General features: G+C 34.8%; 3 protein-coding genes across 3 annotated transcripts; 2 read left to right on the forward strand and 1 right to left on the reverse strand.

The window, feature by feature from the left end:
• The first annotated feature begins 452 nt into the window (after positions 1-452).
• Positions 453-1,760, forward strand: LOC148071895 (ribonuclease, liver-like). Its single transcript, XM_087799477.1, has 3 exons — positions 453-553; positions 635-669; positions 1,247-1,760. Exons 1-3 carry the CDS (start codon positions 490-492, stop codon positions 1,715-1,717), a joined length of 570 nt encoding a protein of 189 aa, XP_087655603.1. The 5' UTR covers positions 453-489; the 3' UTR covers positions 1,718-1,760.
• Positions 1,761-3,710: 1,950 nt separating this feature from the next.
• LOC148071896 (sialic acid-binding lectin-like) lies at positions 3,711-5,918 on the forward strand. Its single transcript, XM_087798609.1, has 3 exons — positions 3,711-3,774; positions 3,856-3,890; positions 4,451-5,918. Exons 1-3 carry the CDS (start codon positions 3,711-3,713, stop codon positions 4,880-4,882), a joined length of 531 nt encoding a protein of 176 aa, XP_087654735.1. The 3' UTR covers positions 4,883-5,918.
• A 9,986-nt stretch (positions 5,919-15,904) lies between these two features.
• On the reverse strand, positions 15,905-21,940 carry LOC148071897 (uncharacterized). The gene is made up of 8 exons (XM_087798610.1): positions 21,895-21,940; positions 20,301-20,624; positions 18,385-18,438; positions 17,897-18,202; positions 17,419-17,754; positions 17,250-17,354; positions 16,405-16,451; positions 15,905-16,337 (listed from the first exon to the last, which is right to left on the reverse strand). Exons 1-8 carry the CDS (start codon positions 21,938-21,940, stop codon positions 16,212-16,214), a joined length of 1,344 nt encoding a protein of 447 aa, XP_087654736.1. The 3' UTR covers positions 15,905-16,211.
• Between the last annotated feature and the right edge of the window lie 378 nt (positions 21,941-22,318).

The following is a 22,318-nucleotide window of genomic DNA, read 5'->3' on the forward strand; positions in this document are numbered from 1 at the left end:
TCCTAGCCCCCCCCCCCCGACAGATGTGTCCCTGCTTCGTTCTTCTGATCCACGACCCAAGGTGTGAAAAGGGCAGACAAACACGTTTAAATAACCGTTGTCATGACTCTACGTCTGTTCCAAGCTTGCCTTGAAAACAGTGTAAATCAGTCTGAGTGAAATGCTGATTGTGAATGTGTATTCAAACGTTTAAGCTCTTAGATGAAGCTAGTAATTTAAACTTTATATTTTGATTATCTTTTAGCATTAATTTAAGTATGGCGTATACGTATAGTGGTTAATAATTTTTAATCTAACAAATTGCTCTGTAACAATTGAGAAGAAGTCATAATAATAGCAATAAATGGTAAGTTCTCACTTGAGTCATAAAATAGGTATAGCCGTGGGAAAGACATCCTTTTGATCACATAAGTTCACTTCACAAGCAAACATCTGTGTCTGAAGCAGGAGGTGGTTTGTGGCAGGTAGTGGTCGCGCCTGACACCTTAAATGAAGGCGAACAAGAAGTCAAGTTCACAGACGGCTGTTAGTTTCTTCATTCATCAGATTTCAGGTAAGCAACGTTTCATTTCCTTGTTTGTTTGTTTTAAATATGACAACTTCATCTAATGAAATGAACCTTCTTGTGTTTTAGCAACGAACCACCAGTTGACGACTCATCCAGGAAAGGTAAACATATTTTTTACTTTAAAATAATACTTAAAGTGATTGATCATGTGTCTACTTTTTTAAAAAGATTAAAATAAACCTGATTTTAAAATTAAGGTGACATATATTTACATTAGTAATACCTGTTACAAGTTTACAACATTAGAAAAATAATTCAAGCTTAGCATTCTCACTATGTTCTTAAAATTCAAACTTTAAGGCACTTTAAAATAAGAATCAATCACTTTAATCGTCTGTGTGTTAATTAACCATGATTCAAGTGGCATTTCTCCCACGACAAAAACATTTTATTAAATGAAGATGTTTTTTTTCTCTTAATTGACTTTGAAGTTATAATTCTGAGATTAAATTCATAGTAAATGACACTGATACTTCTCATTTTAATGACGGATTTATCAGTTTATTCTGAATCTGATTTTTTTATTTATTTTTGCCCTTATCCTTTTCGCGAGACTGAAATCTATTGTGTTGGTGTGTACAAGAGCAATATAAATTTAGACCAGCAGGTGGTGCCAAAACCCGGTCTTTTGTATCCGTCAGTCTTTGCGATAGAAAATGACTCACGTCTCTCCCTCAGATGAACATCAAGTACAACCTTGTCTTCCTTCTGCTGCCTCTTCTGGTCGTATCTGTTCTCTCGCTGGACGCTGACAAGGGAGGGAAAGGCAAAAAGCAAGGGACTTGGGAAGATTTCCGAAACAAACACATCCACAAAGAAATGTTTGCAGACATGTGCAACAAGCTGATTCAAAGCAGAAAGATTCAAATGGGAAAGATGTGCAAACCTGTCAACTCTTTTATCAGAGCGGACAGCGAAGAGTTTAAATCCATCTGTCAAGGAAAGAAGAAGGAAACAATGACCAGCAAAGACCTCTACGATGTTCTCCTGTGTTGCCTGATCGGGAAGAAACAGAAACCCCCCAAATGTCAGTACAATGGTTCTGTCACCAAACAGAAAGTGACAGTCAAATGTGAAAATGATCTCCCTGTTCACTTTGAGGGCAAAGAGAAATGCACCTCCGACCTTTTTCCAAATTTTTACTATTGAGTTCTCTTAAAATAATTCAGGCTCATGTCAGAAGTGAAACTGACGCTGCATTTGCTTTTTTAAAATCCTTGTAATGAAACTTACAATAAAGATGAATTGACTAAATTGTATTTACATCACTTTTTTTTTCCATCTGAAACAGAAATCAAGATGTTTCTCTCTCTTGCTTTTGTCGGTTTCTGAAACCACAATGTGGTGCATGAAATCAAGAAGGAAAAGAGAAAATTTCACTCTGACTTTTTTTTTCTAGTTCTGCGTCTCTGATCCAGGTAAAACAAATCTTATATTTTCATTTATTAAGGATATTTCACTTTTTTCCTAAATGTTATTTTTTATATTCCAGTAAAGTTCAAAATGTGTTCAGGGATGTCTAGAGATGAAGTACATACGTTGGATTGATATAGAAAATAAAACGATTATTTTTTTTTAAAGTAATTCTTGTTAAATAAACGTTAACATGAAACACATTTTAAGTTGTTTAACATGATATTTTATTCTAAATAAACTATGATGGAATAATTAACATGCTAATATATTTTTGTTCAATGGGGTACGTGTCTCCTCACCCAGAGATACATTTTTATCTCTTCATTTATTGTTGATTAATTTTCTTTTATACATAGTTGTACATTTATAATCGATTTATAAGGCACATGCTGTGTGTTCCTTCTTATGTCACCTGTACTCATTAGATTGTATTTAACTACACCTGTCGTTCTAAGTCTTGCTGTTTTCTTCTCATCAGAACAGCATGAGGGCCAAGATGTCTCTTAAATATCTATGTGTTTGTCTTTCTTTAAACAGTGGTGGGCCAGCAAGGCCTTCTCTTAACATAATCAGAAAAATACATTTAAATGTTTTAATTTAAAAAAGAAAAAAAAAGTTTACATTTTTATTTTTTCATGTCGTTTATTTTTCATAAATATGTATTAAATTATTCCTTATAGTCTTTTCTCTTCATTATATTTCTTTCCTCTTGCTTGTGCAAGTTGGGCACTGCTTCCACGATTGTACGTTCATGTGAGAGCTTTCACCCAAACATATTTGAGCAGCTGGTCATGTGTTACCCGAGGCCTTCAGTCGCTTCAGAGATGGCCCTTGTTCATTGAAATCAACGGCAGCCGAAGGATTGTGTTGACCAATCAGATTCGAGTTAGCTACACAAACGTCAGCGCTTTGATGAAGAGTGTGTGTGTGCTAACATTGATCTACCGTTGATCTACCAGTTTACCAAAAGCTTTGCCTTTTGGCTCAGCTCTCTTTTTACCATCACAGACAGGTGCAGCATCTGCTTAACAGCTGATGCCGCTCTGGTCTACCTGTCGATCTCATGCTACATTCTTTCCTAAGTCGTGGAAAATTACCCAAAGATTTATTTAGGGTCAGTTATCCAAAAATCTCTTCCTTTATCTTCATTCAAAATGATGCACTTAAAAAACATCCAAATACCTCCGTACTGCTCATCTGAAATGTCAATCTTGTATTGAAGAATCTATAAGAGTTCCAATTGTTCCCAAAAAGGACTTAAGCAAGTCTATAAGATTCTCATGTTGTCTTTGGAATTGACTTTATAGACCAAAAGCAACATTCCGGTATTAAAAGGTAAAGCTAATATGTCCACATTTTAAAGCCTATGTGAAGGTCTTGTGAAGAAGAGAGGCATAGTTTAGATGCACTATGATGTAAAGCCAAATAAATTCTTCAAGGGTGCCTTCTCATATTTGGCCGCAAGAGGCCAGCATTTTCAATTGAACTCGTGATTCATCAGCCGTTTAACAAACTTTTTTAAAAACAAGTGAACTCTTTCTTTATGGTCCATAACTCTAACTTCTTGATACCAGCTATGGTTGATAAACTTTAATGATACAATATAAAATGTTTTTTTTTAAATTTCTTTTTGATCACATAAGTTCCCTTCACAAGCAAACATCCGTGTCTGAGGCGGATGCAGGAGGTGGTTTGTGGGAGGTGGTGGTCGCACCTGACACCTTAAATGAAGGCGAAGAAGACGTCAAGTTCACAGACGGCTGTTCGTTTCTTCACTCATCAGATTTCAGGTAAGCAACGTTTGATTTCTTTGTTTGTTTGTTTTAAATATGACAACTTCATCTAATGAAATGAACCTTCTTGTGTTTTAGCAACGAACCACCAGTTGACGACTCATCCAGGAAAGGTAAGCAATTTTTACTTTAAAATAATACTTAAAGTGATTGATCATGTGTCTGCTTTTTTAAATAGACTAAAATAAACCTTATTTTAAAATTAAGGTGAAATATATTTACATTAGTAATACCTGTTACAAGTTTACAACATTAGAAAAATAATTCAAGCTTAGCATTCTCACTATGTTCTTAAAATTCAAACTTTAATGCACTTTAAAATCAGAATCAATCACTTTAATGTGTTTGTGTGTTAATTGATTCAAGTGGCATTTCTCCCACGACAAAAACATTTTAGTAAATGATGATGTTTTTTTTTTCTCTTAATTGACCTTGAAGTTATAATTCTGAGATTAAATTCATAGTAAATGACACTGATACTTCTCATTTTAAAGACGGATTTATAAATTTATTCTCAATCTGAGTTTATTTTCTTTTTTGCCCTTATCCTTTTCGCGAGACTGAAATCTATTATGTTGGTGTATACAAGAGCAATATAAATTTAGATCAAAACCCGGTCTTTTATATCCGTCAGTCTTTGCGATAGAAAATGACTCTCACGTCTCTCCCTCAGATGAACATCAAGTACAACCTTGTCTTCCTTCTGCTGCCTCTTCTGGTCGTATCTGTTCCATCGGGAGACATTGACAACCAAAAAAATCAAGGGACTTGGAATGGTTTCCAATACAAACACATCCACAAAGAAATGTTTGGAAATAGGCCTGCAGACATGTGCAACAAGCTGATTCAAAGCAGAAAGATTCAAATGGGAAAGATGTGCAAAGATATCAACTCTTTTATCAGAGTGGACAGCGAAAAGTTTAAATCCATCTGTCAAGGAAAGAAGAACGAAACGGTGACCAGCAAAAAACGCTACTATGTTCTCGACTGTCACGTGATCGGGGAGAATCAGAAACCCCCCGAATGTCAGTACAATGGCAAGTTCTCCACACGGACAGTGAAAGTCAAATGTGAAAATTTTCTCCCTGTTCACTTTGTCGGCTAAGTGAAATGAAGGCCTATGTGTGAAATGCACAGCCCGCCACTGTCCTTAACAGACACTCCCATCAAACGACAACACTTCTACTGGAAGTCTCTGTATAATTAATGATATCTTAATCCCTTCATATCTCTTTAAAGCTCACAATAGTATCTGAGACCAGACTTTTATTCATATTTTTGTTGAACAGTTAAGTTAAGAGCGGCGTTCAAGTGTTCTACTTTAAATGTATCAATCTTTTTTAGACTGGTATGGTCGTCCGTGCTGAAGGTCGTCTTGATCGTTTTGGTCGGTGTCAAAGATGTTTTTTCACACTTGTTCTTAGGAAACTGTTTCTGAAAGTGTGTGGGAAAAAAAAAAAAACAGTCTGCGTCAGAAGCAGCTCCAGACGAGAGCTGAGAAAACCACTTGAACAAACTCTTGTTCCACTTAATTAAAAGAGTGTGACTTCTCTTTTCTGTGGTGTTTGTGGTTCAGCTCGGAGACGCCTGTCTTTGTGAATGCTTACTCTTGTGTTGCACAATCTTGATTCACTTCATAATTTGGTTTACATAGAGATTAAATAATTGTTTATAGACTCATACATCACTGACAAATTCCCTCTTAAAATTAATAATTCAATTAATTAAATCATGTTGTTAAAAATGTAAGCGTTTCAAAATGCAGTTGATCATGAGTCAATGAGTTATCTTATTTTAATGAATGAGTGCATATAGAGTTAGGATTGGAGTTATGTAAATAAATACAAATCAAACTATTTTGAATCTTTAATCTCCAAAAACAGACAGTTTAAAGATGAATCTTTTTTAATTTGGCACCATTTTGTTTTTTATATATATAACCTGGTTTGACACAAATGCTGTGCATAATTTAGAATCAAACATTTCCATGAATAAATGTATGAAAAGGAAACCTGTTTAAACAATAATTTGACTTTTTGTGTCACCAGTTTCTTTTATTTTCATTTAAGTATTCATTTGAGCAGGTAGCCCGGAGTGATTACTTTTTTAATTGTTGAGAGGATAAAATCATAAAAACATGAAGAAATGTGGTTCTAAAAGGCATGAGAATGAACTGAAGATGTTCTTTTTGTCACTGAAAACCTTTTTGTGGCTGCAATCAACGACTGTTGAGGTCAAGACAACCAAACTTGGTGAGAACAAAGTTGAAATGGGTCGTGAGAAAAGCAACACGTTTCCAGTGTGGTTTGTGTGCAAAGATCAGAGATGCTTCAATAGTGGTTTGCTTTTGAGAGAAAATAAATCTATATTTTGATGGCAACATTTCTACATTACTTGTGGAGTGGTAGGTGGATATATATACAGGTATATATCCATATATAGATAGATAGATAGATAGATAGATAGATAGATAGATAGATAGATAGATAGATAGATAGATAGATAGATAGATAGATAGATAGATAGATAGATAGATAGAGTGATTATAGTCCTTATAAAAAAGGTTTACTTTTCAGGACATCTAAGTTTTGGTCAATTTAACTTTAAAATTGCCTCTAGGTATGAATATGTGAAGTTGGAGCACCACCTTTGTTTTATAGTACAAGGAAACTATTCAATTTATGTGAATAATAATTAATTAATTGGCCTTATTAATGAACTATGAATCACTAGTTTGAATCTCGTTAGTTGAAGTTACTACTTGTTTGTCGTGAGTATTTGTTATTTACTTTGAGGCTTTTAAAATGACAGTTACACAACAAAATAGATACTTGCACAGTGACGTGAAGTTTTATAGATTCATTAAAAAACTGTGATGATGAATGACAAAAATGAGTTTTTATTGCACATTTTATAACCGGAATAAGGGAAATAATCTTCTGGAACAGGATGTGGAACTCGAACAGATCCTTTCTTTTCTTGGAAGGGAAGTATGGCTCGCAATTGGATCTTCCAGGAGTTGAAGTTCAGCCGGCAGGTCGTCGTAAAGCACGTGATGGAAGCTTCAGATGGCTTGAAGCTCACCCGCGGACCACGGGTGGGTGAATCTTGACGTTGTCACAAGCACACCCCATTATAGTGGTTTACACTGAGTATTTATCCACAAACTCAGTGGTCACAAAAGGATAGTTCACAGTTTATTTGGCTGCTATTCAATCTCCCTGCTGACTTCCTTATTTGGGGCCTTAAATGTCCTTCTCTCTCCTTCCTCCATAACTCCATTGCAGTTGTTCATGTGTCATTTCCCAACAACCCATTGTTTTGGGATCATTCAATCTATTGGTTCTGTCTTGAATCTTTCCCAAGAAACCAAGGATATTTAAATAAACCTAAACACATCAATTATATGATTAGTTATAACAAATGTAGGCAGCTAGTAATCGTATGAATCGATGTTTTATTGCAGGTTTATAAGACTTGATCTTATTCTTTTCATTTCTTTCTTTAGTCAATCAGACACTTTGTGTTACATAGATCCATCCACATACATGTACACATACACATCTACGCATGTTCATACATTAGAACATCTCAAGTGGGTCTTTATTCAAAAAGATCAGCAAACTAATTCTGAGGAATCTGTTTATTCCTCAAGGTAGATGAGCCATCTTCACCGACTTCTGTCTCAGAGGGTCACGAATTCTGACCCTCTAAGCCCATTTTACTCCACAGGACCAGGTTTAACGCCCGTTCTTCCGTTTGCTGTCCAGTAGCAAGATTTGGTGGTAATAGGTGAAGGACCCAATGGTTAAAAATATATTACAGATGTCCTTTGGTTTGTGCAAGGTTCTCTGAAATAGATCTGTTATCCAAAGAAGGAATTGCGATAGAAAGCATGATTCACTACATAGATATCTATCGATTTCAGGTAAGCAATGTTTTAATTGCATTCTTTTTTTTTTAATGTAGCGACTTGATTTAATGAAAATAACCTTTTTGTGTTTCAGCAAAGAACCACAAGTTGACGTCTCATCCAGGAAAAGGTAATCTTTGTGTCTATTTATCCAAATATTAAAAAATATATTTTGAAAATTGAGATGACATATATTTAAGCTTTATAGCTTGTGACAACTTCGCAAACATAATAAAAAAATATATCAATTATGTTCAACACAAAGGGATTAAGACCAAAGAGGAACTTTAAAATCAGAATTCCATCTTTAATCTTCAAATCCTGCCCCCCTAAATCCTGTAGAATTATAATTTTTAAATCAAAAGTATTAGATTCAAGTGATAATGCTGCATTTAATCAGACAATTCAGATTAAAGTAAGATTATAAAGTGATAATTCTGAGACTACATTAAGAATAAAGTGTGCAATTATATCTGTTTATCTCTCCTTCTGTCAGTGGACATGGATTGCAATTGCTAATGACTTTTTAAATATGTAAAATAAATAAAATAAAAAGTTCACCTCACCTCTCACCCCTCACTTCAAGAAGAAGGAAAAGAAGACTAGCAAAGGCCTCTACGATGTTGTGTTGTGTTATCTAATCAGGAAGAAACAGAAACATACATACATATACATATCAGTACAAAGGGTCGGGCTTCAGACAGAAAGTGAGAGTCAAATGTGAGAATTATGTCCCTGTTAACTTTTCTAGCAATGAGCAATGCACCGTTTTTTTTCCAAATGTTTATTATTGAGGTCTTGAATAAAGTGTGTGAAGTACAACCAAGTTTCTTTTATTAAAACTAGCAATAAAAATTAATTTACTGATCAGTTGTACTTATTTTAATGTAACAGAAATGTTGCTCTTTGTCTATCTATAATGGAAAAAGTGACCGCAATTTCTGGTCACAATTTTGAGAATATATTCAAGAGAAATAACTGAGGAAGTTATAATTCAACTTTATGCTTCTTCTGTGTTTCTGATTCAGGTAAAACAATTAATATATTTAAGATTTGATCTTAATTTTCAGTACATTTCTGTTTGTTTCTCTTTGCAGAAACCCTTGATGAAAGAAACATGAAGTGACTTTTTTTAATTTTGCATGAATCGTGAATTGTTGTGGATTATCATTAATAAATAGAATATTATTTTTTTTTATTGAGGAGGAAAACATTGTTTAAGTGCAGTTATTGAAAAAAATAATTTATGTAAAAACGATATTTTCAAACCCTTTCTGAATATGATTTTCTCATCTATTCAACATTTTCTTCGATGGTATTCTTGTCTCAAAATCAAGACTTACATTTTTTACTTGTTATTTTAATCGATAAAATTTTCATACATAGTTAAACATTTTTAAACCTCTTCATTAGAGCCATGATATTTAACCTGTACTCATTTGATTATTAGTCAAACAAACCAATTGTTCTGATAACATATGTTATCTTAGTGAAGCAGAACCAGTTTCTTCCTCATCACAGGTTTATTTGTAATGTTGCTGAACATCTCGATGAATATAAAATAGTTTGTTGAGCAACAGAAAGTTGAAAGAAGAAAATAATTTAAAGACATGTTTCTTTAGACAACAAATTCATTCAGAGAGGAGACATGTTAATTACTTTAGAGGTAGTGATGTTTTTTAGAGTGACTTGTGTAGTGAGTGTGTCAAACAGAGCTTCAATATAAAAAGAAAATAATTCAACTAATCAATAAAGTCCTTGTAGTCGAAGTCTTTGATGCAGAAGTATGAGGCTGATCACTTGGTTGGTGTCAGTGAGGTTTCTGACACTTGGTCTTGATCTTAGTGAAACTGTGCCTAATCTGGGAGGAAAACCCCACAGGCAGCACCTCTAGACGAGAGCTGAGAAAACCACTTGAACAAACTCTTGTTTCAGTTAAAAGTGTGACTTCTCTTTTCTGTGGTGTTTGTGGTTCAGCTCGGAGACGCATGTCTTAGTGAGTGCTTACTCTCCTGTTGCACAATTTTGATTCACTTCATAAATTGGTTTATATATGGTTAAATAATTGTTTATAGATTGTTACATCACTGACAAATGTCCCTCTTAAAATAAATGATTAAATTAATTAAATCATGTTGTTAAAAATGTAAGCGTTTCAAAATGCAGTTGATCATGAGTCAATGAGTTATCTTATTTTAAAGAATCAGTGCAAATAGAGTTAGGATTAGAGTTATGTAAATAAATACAAATCAAACAAAATCATGATTCACTACATAGATATCTATCAGACTTCAGGTAAGCAATGTTTTCATTGCATTCTTTTTTTTTTTATAACAACTTGATTTAATGAAATTAACCTTCTTGTGTTCTAGCAAAGAACCAAAAGGTGACGACTCCAGGAAAAGGTAATCTTTGTGTCTATTTATCCAAATATTAAAGAATATATTTTGAAAATTGAGGTGACATATATTTAAGTTTCATAACTTGTGACAACTTCGCAAAAATAATAAAGAAGATTCAAGTGATAATGCTGCATTTAATCAGACAATTCAGATTAAAGTACGATTATAAAGTGAAAATTCTGAGACTACATTAAGAATAAATTGTAAAATTATATCTGTTTATCTCTCCTTCTGTCAGTGGACATGGATTGCAATTGCTAATGACTTTTTAAATATGTAAAATAAATAAAATAAAAAGTTCACTTCACCTCTCACCCCTCACTTCAAGAAGAAGGAAAAGAAGACTAGCAAAGGCCTCTACGATGTTGTGTTGTGTGATCTAATCAGGAAGAAACAGAACCCCCCAAATATCGCTACAAAGGGTCGGTCTCCAGACAGAAAGTGAGAGTCAAATGTGAGATGTATGTCCATGTTTACTTTTCTTGCAATGAACAATGCACCTTTTTTTTTCCAAATGTTTATTTTTTAGGTCCTGAATAAAGTGTGTGAAGTACAACCAAGTTTTTTTTTTAAAACTAGCAATAATAATACATTTACTGAACAGTTTTACACCTTAAATGTAACCGAAATGTTGCTCTTTGTCTATCTATAATGGAAAAAGTGACTGCAATTTGTGGTCTCAATTTTGAGAATATATTCAAGAGAAATAACTGAGGAAGTTATAATTTAACTTTCTGCTTCTTCTGTGTTTCTGATTCAGGTAAAACAATTAATATATTTAAGATTTGATCTTAATTCCAAGTTCATTTCTTTTTCTTTCTCTTTGCAGAAACCCTTGATGAAAGAAACATGAAGTGACTTTTTTTAAATTTTGCATGAATCGTGAATTGTTGTGGATTATCATTAATAAATATATTTATTTATATTATTTTTCCAATAGCCAGCAATTTTTCATAAACAATAAAAAATAATAAATAAAAAATAAAATAAGAAGAAGAACATAAAGAGAAAGAACAAGATGACACAAACTAAGTCTAAAGATAAAGACAAAGAAGAACATATGTCAAAGAAAAACAACAAAGACTAGAGTAAAGCATTGCAGTTATTGAAAAAAATAATTGATGTAAAAACTTTATTTTCAAACCCTTTCTGAATATGATTTTTATCATCTATTCAACATTTTCTTCGATGTTTTCGAGAAAATGACTGATTTTCTTCGATGTTTTCTGTGAAGCACAGAGACAAGATGGTTCGTTAATATATAATGGTCAAGTTAATAAAGAGATACAATAATAAAATTCACGCGGACATACAAAATATAAATAGCAAAAACAATAATATCTTGCATTAATTAAAAAGATTGTAATTTGCTATTTTTTTTTAATATATTTGTTAAAAATTAGAAGTAATATATATACTTTAAATATATTTATATATATATGTATGTATATGTGTGTGTGTGTGTATGTACTGTATGTATGTATGTATCTGTTATGGAGATCTAGTTTAATGTTGTGCATGTCATACACGTATGACCAAATATTTAAACTTAATTAAGTAATTAAGTAAAAAAATCGAATTAAATATAATACATAAAGAAATTACACTAACATTTACAACATTATTATAATTATATATTTAATGAATATTTTTATTCAGTTCATTTCCAAAAGATGGCAGCAAAAGAAAACGAATGAAACCAGTGTTTGATTCACTTACGCAAACTGAGGCCATACTTATGCAAGGAAACCTCAACCACCACAGAGATTCTTCACACCCACACACACACACGCTCACACATACACACACTTCCTTGCAGGTTCACTTTTTGTTTGCTACACTTGAGCTACTGCTACTTCCTGTTGAACACAAAAAGGTTTGTTTGAAAAGATCAGTGATGTCAGTCGCGGTTTTGAGTTGTTGTCAGTCATACCCCTGTTTTTGATGTCCTGATGCTCTTGTCATGTTGTTTTACCTTCTTATCTTTCTCTGGTTGTGACACTTGATCTCCCTAGAGTTGGTTTACCAAACTTCCCAGGTGCTTGAAAGTTCAGACTGCAAGTTGAAGTCAATTTTTAGCGCCTTCTTGGTGGGTTCAAGGAGCTGTCCGAGGTGCTGATGACGCCTCGCGCAGCAGCAATATGCAGAGAAACATTACTGGAGCATCAAAAGTATCTTGTATATCAGAAACTGTCATATTTACCAGTATCAGCTGGTATAATTCATATTTATCACATGTAAAATATGTAAATAAGTTTGTATAGCGCTTTTCCAGACCAGGGTCACAAAGCGCTTAAACAATCAAAACAATATTCAATAAAGTATATACTTTAAAGGGCAAGAAAAACTGATAACACAACCCTGGAATCTTATTATCAGGAGCAATCACCAGAGTTTCAGTTTTGTCCACATTTAGCTGCAGAGTGTTTTCACTCAGCCATTGTTTGATTTCTAGCAAACAATTGACTAAGCTGTTCAGCCTCTGGGGCTCAGTTGGATCAAAAGAGCAGCAGAGCTGGATGTCATCAGCAAAAATGTGATAAGAAACATCAGAAATCTCTGAATGATTTTACCAAGGGGAATCAAGTACAGCAAAAACAATAAAGGACCCAGAACAGAACCTTGAGGGACTCCACACATCAGATCTGCCGATTCAGACCTCATTTGATTGGCAGATACACTAAAACTGCGCCCAGAAAGGTATGATGAGAACCATTCTAACACAGACCCAGACAGTCCCACTTCATCCCTCAGTCTTTTCAGCAGGATCTGGTGATCAACTGTGTCAAAGGCTGAGGACAGATCCAAGAGAACCAGAACAGTGAATTTACCAGAGTCAGCCGACATCATGATGTCACTAGACACCTTCAGTAAAGCTGTCTCCGTAGAGTGATGTTTACGGAAGCCAGACTGAAACTTCTCATGGATGTCGCTCTGATCCAGGAACAAAGACAGCTGCTCAGACACCACCTTCTCCAAGAACTTGGACAAGAAAGGGGGCTTATAAATAGGCCTGAAATTACTGAGCTCAGTTGGGTCTAAGCCTGGCTTTTTGAGCAGAGGCTTTACAATGGCATGTTTAAATGCATTGGGAAAAACCCCTGTGGAAAGGGAGAGGTTCACCATATTGGTAACCCAGGGGCCAATTACATCAAATACTTTGATAAAAAGCCTACAAGGAAGGACGTCATCTGAGCGAGAGGAGGGTTTCATCTTGTTCACTAGTTCCGAAATATCACCTAAAGATACAGCAGTGAAGGTAGACCAAGAGGAGGAGAGGGGCTCAGAGACAGTAGGGGTTCCCAACAAAGGGGGAGAGATTTTCTCTTTGATCAATTTAATTTTGTCACTGAAAAAACGTCAACAATGCATTGATGTCAGCTTCACAGAAGACAGGCGTGATTTGAGGAGCAGGAGACACGAGAGAATTAATCATGTCAAACAACACTTTGGGGTTTTTCTTATTTGCTGCTACCAGTTTTCTGATGTAATCAGATCTAGCAGTTTCTACCATCCCATTGTAAGAAGTCATCAGATCCCTGAGGTGAAGTCTGTGCACCTCAAGTTTAGTGGACTTCCAGATACGCTCGGTCTTTCGACAAAGTCTCTTCAGACTCAGGAGATCTTCATTTGTCCAAGGGCACCGTTTTTTCTGAATTTTCAAGTTTGATTTAACAGGTGCCACTTGATCTAGTATTTCAACACAATGAGTAGTGAAACAGTGAATCAAACTTTCCACGTTTGGGCAGTCATCAAAGGAAAGAGGGTCAAACATAGCAGAAAAACTGTCTGCAGTATTAGCTAAGATGACGCGTCTCTGAGACCTAACTTTCAAAGGCTTAGGTTCAGGGATAAAGTCCAGGTTAAACAAGACAAGAGAATGATCACTCAGATGGACATCATGATGATCACATTAGAGATGTCCAGGCCAAGAGTAAAAAGTCTAAAGTGTGGCCTTTTTGATGAGTGGGTTCAGAAACATGTTGCTCAAAATTAAAGGCTTCTGTTATAGTTAAAAGTTCTTTAGCAGAGCAAGATGTGACGTCATCAACATGAAGATTAAAGTCTCCAAGAATAAGAACAGATTCCATTTGAATAATGGAAGATAAGAAGTCACTGAAGTCTTTCAAGAACACCGCCGCAGGACCAGGTGGACGGTAGATTGACACACAATAGAAAGTTCTTCTAGAACCAACCAAGATCAGCTGAGACTCAAAAGAAGTGAATTCCTGTGTCTGAATCACTTTGCAAGAACAACTCTCCCTATAGACTGTAGCAAGACCTACCCCATGACCAGAGAGGGGAGGCTTCCCCAGGAAAGCGCTCCCTACTGGACAGAGTTCGTTCAGATGAATAAACTCTTCCTCTCTCTGCCAAGTCTCAGAAAGACATAATAAATCAAAATTAACTCTTGTGAAAAGATCATTAAGGATAAAGGATTTATTAGTAATGGAGCGAACATTCAGAAGTCCTACATTCAGCACCGATGACGTCACTGATGACGCTGCATCACTGACAGGCGTGCAGAGCGGGATCTTTTGAAGAGAACAGCAGCTGTCACGTGGGTACCAGCTGTCACTCACGTTCAACTCGGTAGTAAAAGCCGAATTAAAGAGAGGAAATGAAAAAATCTTACCACCTTTCGCTGAGGTCTGGGCAGTACATTTTAGGACATCGTCAGGTATCAGACCAAACGGCTTCATCCATCAGACGAAGCAGCCTCATACAAAACGGCCTCAGACAAACCTCCGTCAGATCGAACTTTGTCAACCTTCAAAATAAAAGTCCCCAGACAAAACTACATTAGATAGCGTCTGGAAACAAAAAATATCGCTCCTTCTATTTTAAATAAAACAGGAAATGCATGTGATAATGACGTGATATTAGACAAAACGACATCGGATAGCATATAGAAAAAAAAATAAACGTATAATTTTTATTTCGAATGAAAACCAAAATTCATGTGATAACTATACTACAAAATCCGATGGCATGTTGACGTGTAACATCACATGTATTTCCGGTTTTATTCGAAATAAAATGGTCCGGTGATTTTTTTCCCAGATGCTATCTGATGTCGATTTGTCTAATATCACATTGTTATCACATGCACTTCCGGTTTAATTTGCAATAAAATGGTTTGCTTATTTTTACCACACGCTATCTGATGTAGTTTTTTCTGGGGCCTTTTATTTTGAAGGTTGACAAAGTTCGATCTGACGGAGGTTTGTCTGACGCCGTTTTGTCTGAGGCTGCTTCGTCTGAGGTCGTTCATTCTGAGGCTTTCGTCTGAGGTCGTTCATTCTGAGGCTTTCGTCTGACGGAGGTTTTTCTGAGGCCGTTTGGTCTGATACCTGACTATGTACATTCCCAAAGTTAGCAAAACTCTGTATTCTTGCTTTTTATTTTTTTTAAACGTGTTCATCTGTAAATCTTCTGCTTGAATTGTGAATTTCCGATTTCCGATTTCCGAAGATAAATAAAATTATCTATTTAATTATCTATGTTTCGTCTGAAGGATGAAGCCGTTTGGTCTTCATTCTAATGGATGAGCCTCTCACTGATCTCTAGAGCAGGCCTCATTTCACCTTCTCAGATCCATCATGTTAGTTTGTTTGGTTGATGATCATTGGTATGAATAGAAATAGTAAATAAAAAGCCTTCTGGCTCGACTCTTTTTTCAGCTGGATAGACAGACCTAACGTTCATCAAAGTCCTGTGATTCAGGAAATGTATATAAAGGTATTACATTGAGTATTCACAGTTTTACGTCTTGAGAGACATGAAAAGAGACATCTATTACAAAGGATTTTATTCATACTGTGTAAAAACACAGTTTTAACTTGGAATTCAACATGACACAAACATGTACAGGAAGTTGGATTTTATCTTCAAGCTTAATATATATTAATTTATATATTGTGATAATAATTTAGTGCATCAGATTTTTTTATTTTTTTAAATTTCAACCTGACACTTATTGTTTCATCTTATTTCATTCTTGTATTTTGTCTACTTACTTATTGACTAATATCAACAGAAAAAAATCCTATGTTCTTGCAATAATAGTTTCTGAATGTGAACCAGAATCCACTGGTCCATAGTTGAAGATACAGGCTCTATTCCATCCCTTCAACACCAGAATATATCACGTTTTCCTCCATATTTGTACATCTTTCCTTCCTTCCACTTTTCCTCTTGGTGAATGTCGGTGCAGCATAAACCAAATGTTCATTGTTTACCTGCTGCGATATAAGAAATTATCTTTAAAAAGTGATGTTTGGATGTATAAATATCCCTTAATATATCTACCTGCTGGTGCTGTTGTTCAGTCTCTGCTGGTTGGAAACTGTTAGCTGCTGGATTGAAAAAAACTGTTAAACAGGAAACAGTGAGAGTTTCCCGCCCACACTTTAGAAACACGGTTATTTCCTTCCATACAGTAGAAACACTTGTAAGTTCTCTTACAATCAAATCAGAGGTTAACACCAAAGAGAAGGAAACAGAAGCAAAAAAGATAAGAGATCGAGTGATTGTGGCAGGAAGTTGTCTGGTGTGTTCAGACTGTTAGGAACTGATGACAGATAGGATCACACAACATCACAATTTAAAGTTTCAATTGTCAGAAAGATACATATATATTTATATATATATATATACGTTATTTATATATATATATATATATATATATATATACGTATACAAAATATATATTTATATTTTGCAATTCCAAATGACACAGAGAATGGACTGACCATCATAATTTAAAAAAAACAAAGTTGAGGTCAAGAAACTTGTGTCAGGGCAAGACAGTCCAACATTTAAATAATATTAGCTTCATGCTTGGTTCAACTTATAAAATAAAATCTTAATTATGTTATTTCAGCTCGACAAATGTTTGCAATCTTTGTTGTCTTCAGATCAAAGAAGTTATCGACCGACTGTAGACTGTTCGGACCAGGACAAGACAAAGACGGCAAAAAAGTACCAGCCTTTAGAAATAAAAGTATAGAATGTGGCTAAATGATCAAAATAAAGTTTTTTATATATATTTTTTAAAATGTGTTTAAGGTACAGTCCTAATGTCAAAAAGAGATCAAGCAAATAATCCTCACAGTGTGAATTTCACACAGTGTTAGCTTAAAGATCTTTCTTACCGTTGTGTTTCCTGACGATGTACATCAGTAGAACGTTAACTCCCAGACTGATGGTGAGAGCAGAGCTCAACACTATTTCAGTTTTCCACGAGTGAACTTGATCTTCTGTAAAAGAGGAAATGTCTGATAAGATGAATAAAAAATGCATGTCCTAGTATTTAATGTATACCGTTAGTTTTCTTTTTGGTTCTGTGTCCAAAGAAAATGTGTCCACATGAGACCACAGCACAGTGAAGCGTCTCATCATCAACAAAGTTCTTATCTCTGGACAAACTGTAGACGCATTCCCTCAATCCAGACGTAGAATTCGAGGTGCAATCATCAGGCCTGGTTTGACGTACGACCAGTAAGCTCGGTGACTCTTCAGTTCTGGATTTGAACCAGTAAACTCTCTCTGTACATGAGTTACTCTTTGAACCAGAAGAAACTGAACATTGTAGATTGAAAGGAGGTCGTTGGACATCAGGTGAAGTCTCTTGGATATCAGTGATCGCAGGTTTTATTTCTGTCATGAATGAAGAAAGTAAAAATGGTAAATTTATCTTCATTTTGATACTAGTTCAGTGAATAATATACATTATAATGAAATGTACGCATACAGTATAAAGTAAGTAGTAAATATGTATTAAATAAGGAGGTCACCTTACCTTCAACTTGCAAAAGAGTTGCGTTCAGAATCTTAAAATCAGAATGCCACGCTTCACAGCAGAAGTAAAATCCTGTGTCATTCAAATGTAATCCATGTAAATCCAGATCAAATGTCAATAATTGATAGTCTTTCCTAACATTTGAAACATCAGGTGAGTTGAAGGGATCTTTCTTAGATAACAGTTCAGGAAACTTGTCTGTAAAAAATCGAATCCATGTCCTTGTCCCGTATTTGCTCTGAGTTCTGCAGTGAAGACTCACATCTTGTCCGACTTGAACAGATCTCAGAAAAAATCTTTCACACCCTGGAAAACAAAGATAAGACAAGAAAATCTATGTTAGAATCCCAACAGGAAAGTAATATTAAAGGATTTGAAAAACCAGACCATAATTTCTCTGAAAAGGAAAAGGAACTATTATAAAATAAAGTGAAACTGTTTCAACTTGAGTCAGTGATTATTATTTTATCATCGAAACCAAGACTCACCTCCAATCCAGAGCAGAGCAGCCAGATAGAAGAACGACAGCATCTCCACGACAGCTTCAGCAAACGCGACAGTTTGAGGTAAAGACTCGCAATACTTTGAAGTAGAAACACAAGAGGAGGGAGGAAGTAAGTTCTCTCATTTCATTGGACGATCTTGGACTCTTTGATTTTGAGTTCAGCGAATGGAAGAAGTCTTTGTTGAAAGTCTTGTGGACTGGATGTTATAACTTTTACTATCAACTGAAGAAAAAAATAATGATTTAGGTTTTTTAAAAAGTTATTTTAAAAGATGCCTTCAATCACTAAGACTAGATTCAGCACAATTCTTGACTTAAACCTACTTTAACTCGACTTCTAGTATAAATGTTGTGTGTTTTGTTTAAAGTCTGCAATTTTAACAGACATAACTCCATCATCAAATTACAGTTTTTTTTTTTAACATTCATATTGTTGTCTGTTTATGTGCTCTGTTGACACTGAACTTTCTGACAGCTTTTCTCTCTGAGAGATTTTAATTCAACATCGAAATGAAAACTTCTGGTGTTTTTAACTCAGGATTTTGTCTGATCGTCAAGATAGCAACACCAGTCATCATCACACAACCTTCTGTGAGTCACAAACGTTTTTATTCATTTTTGATTCCATGTTTATCTTTATTAAAATTCACAGAAAAGATGAAACATGTTTGAACGTCACAGATGTCAGATATTACACAATATAATCTGAGCTTGTATGGAAACTTTCATGTTACTTTGGTCACGTATTCAAACTTCCGGTCTCTGTCTTCATGACCTCAAGAAAACCTGTTTCTTCTTCTCACTGCATGTGACAAAACCACAGAGACCTTCCTCAGACAAAAACATTTATCTTAATATTTGATCATTTAATGAGGCCACAATTGATCAAGTTAACTTGTTTAAATATGTTTATAAATTAAAATGTGATAGATACTTTAATAAATATATGATTTTAATGTTGTGAGGTTGAGGATTAACACAAGTTGAGACAAAAGTAGTTGTTACTTTTATTCAAAAGTTTATTTCAGTTTTATTAAAGAAGAAAAATACAAACAAGATAAAGTGTTAGACAGAAACACTTCCTTGTAAGGTTTCCTTTAGTTTCTGTGGTCACTTGATTATAAAGAAACAAAGTAATAACACTCTTGAATTGTTGTCCATTAACACTGGTCTGCTCTTTACCATGACAGCATCACAATTTTATTTATTTATTTATTTTATTTTTCTTTTGTATGACACAAGCAAAAAAAAAATCTAAAAAGGAAACTTCATAAATGTTTCGGATTAAAATAAAAATATTTATCGAGACACTCCTTTTCTTCTTCTTCTTCTTCTTCTTTACAATCCTCTCATCACTTTTGAATGTGTCTTCTATTCACATCTGCTCTGTATTCTCCCTCTCCAGCCTTCATCAGAGTAAAAATGGCCACAGAGTGCACGGATGAATCTACACTTCCCTGCATGAATGAAACAGAAAAATGCAATGAAAAACAGATTTAATCATTTTCCCTTTTACATCCTAAATACCTACCTTCTGCACTTGTTGTTCTTCAGTAGATGTGGAAAAATATCGGCAGATGAAATAAAATAAATATAAAGTCTGATCAATTCTGATACTTTAACTTTATATATATATATTTGTTTCCTTTACTCACCAACACATTCATCAAGTATCGTAAGGAGGTAAATCAGTAGAACCATAACTCCGAGACCTATGGAGACAACAGCTGCTGACCTAGTTGTCAGAAGGTCAGTAGAGATATCTGCGGGAAAAAAACAACATTATTAAGCACAGTCTTAATGGCAACCAGCACAAACTGAACACTTGGACATGGATTCACTGTGAAAATATGTGAGTAAACCATGTTGTTCTTTTATAATCTTTTAAACATTTCACACCTTCAGTGTCCAATTTGGTCCCATTCCCAAACAGGACTTGTCCACATGCGACCACAGCGCAGTAGTGAGTCTCAGAATCAGACGAGGCAATGCTGCCGACGAGGTTGTAGACACATTTCTGCTGAGCTGTTCTAGACTCCTTCACACACTCATCACCTCTGTGTTTATGTGTGTGTAGGATGCTCGCTTGACCCTGTCTGGATGTGAACCAGTGGACTGTCGGCTCTTCCGAACATCCTGGACTCTCAGGACCAGGGAAGACTGAACACTGAAGGTGTCCGGAGCCATTGAAGGAGATGTCAGTCTGGATATCAGTTTCAGGTCCTGCAAAAAAAGGTAAATTTAATATTTGTTGAAGATCTTCTGAATTGTTTTTTTTGTCATAACAGAGTTAATTTACCGTTGACTCCTACAAAGGTGGTGTTCAGATATTTAATCGTTATATCATCTATTTCCACACAGTAGTACAATCCAGAGTCACTCGCCTCCACTCTGCTGAGTTGCAGAATAAATGTTTCTTTTTTTTCATCGCATGTGGCATCGAAGCGAGTGTTGTTTGGCTTTTCTGGTGAACAATTTGGGAAAGTTCCTGCTAAAACCTCAGGAACTTTGTTACCAACAGATCTTATCCAAAAATATGTAACCTTTCTCGAAACAGTAGGAGAAGTGCATTTGCAAGGTAGTTTCAAACTTTCCCCGTCATTCACTCGTATGAAGTCGGTGCCTGTAGATCCTGGAACATAAAAAAATGCAATAGATGGTCAAGTTTAAAATCACTATAATTGTTATAAATGAATAAAAACTGTTAGCTGACGTGTTGTGTTAAATAATTCAAGTCTCCATGTGAGTTTAAATCTAAATCCTACACTTTCTTGTATTGGCAAAAAAACAACAACATTTAACAAGAAAATTCTCACACAGAATTATCATATCATTCCAAATCATGTAAGCACATTTTTAACCATTGAAATGATACAAATATATGATACTTAATGTGTCAAGACTATGTTTTATTTCCCGGAATCCGATGTTGATGATGAATGGTACACGGCCGTCCTAAAGTTTTACACAAACACTCTCACACACTGTCTTTCACAACATATGATAAGTTACCTCTCTCTCATGACGTCAATTTGTAAAATGTCTCGTTCATAATTATATTATTCTTTAATTGAAAGATATAATATTCCTCCAGGTGATTGCAAAAAGCACCTTCACTTCTCAGAAATCTACCGCTGATATCTCATACATACAATTTTGTGCGTAATTAATTGTGTTATAAAATCATATACACATATAATAATAATCTGGTGAATCTAGACACTGTCATGATCATTCACACTCCACACTTATAAGCTAATGGAAAATGTCACAATAATAACACAACTATAATCTAAAGGTTTGCTACACAATGCACTTTATTATAAAGTCATTATAACTAAACCTCTTGTATAAAACAAATACTAACAATGTGAAATTCACATATAAAGTAAACTTAAAAGTACGACTTAAAATCACAAACACAACATTTAATGACTAGTACTCGCTCCAAAAGAGTATTTATATACGTCTATCAATTGTAGAATTTACTTACGTGCCAGGCAGAAAAAAGATAGAGACAGATAAAGGACGAAAAGCATTTTGACGGTTAATCCAAAACATTCGACACTAACAAGTGAACTGACTTCATCGGACGCTATTAAATAGACATTCAAGTCAGTCTGGGAGGGATCAAGAGGAGTCAGAGACGCTATTGGTCCGACACCTCCTCTGTGGCTAATGAAAAGTTCCTCCTTCCTTGCCACAGTTATAGATGGTGAAACCTTTTTTTTTTTTTTCGTATTTTTTCACATGTTCAAAGAAAAAAACAACTTGAAATGTACTAGGAAAATGTGTTCTACCTTATAGTTTTACATGAACTGCAATGCTGATTTAGTAAAGATAAAAAAATGTTTGATCCGTTATGTTCTATGAGGGATAAGGACCACAGCTGACATGATTTATTAACATTTTGCTAG

Source organism: Callionymus lyra, chromosome 9 (genome assembly GCF_982586985.1).
Source record: "Callionymus lyra chromosome 9, fCalLyr1.hap1.1, whole genome shotgun sequence".
In the NCBI taxonomy this organism is placed as follows: Eukaryota; Metazoa; Chordata; class Actinopteri; order Syngnathiformes; family Callionymidae; genus Callionymus; species Callionymus lyra.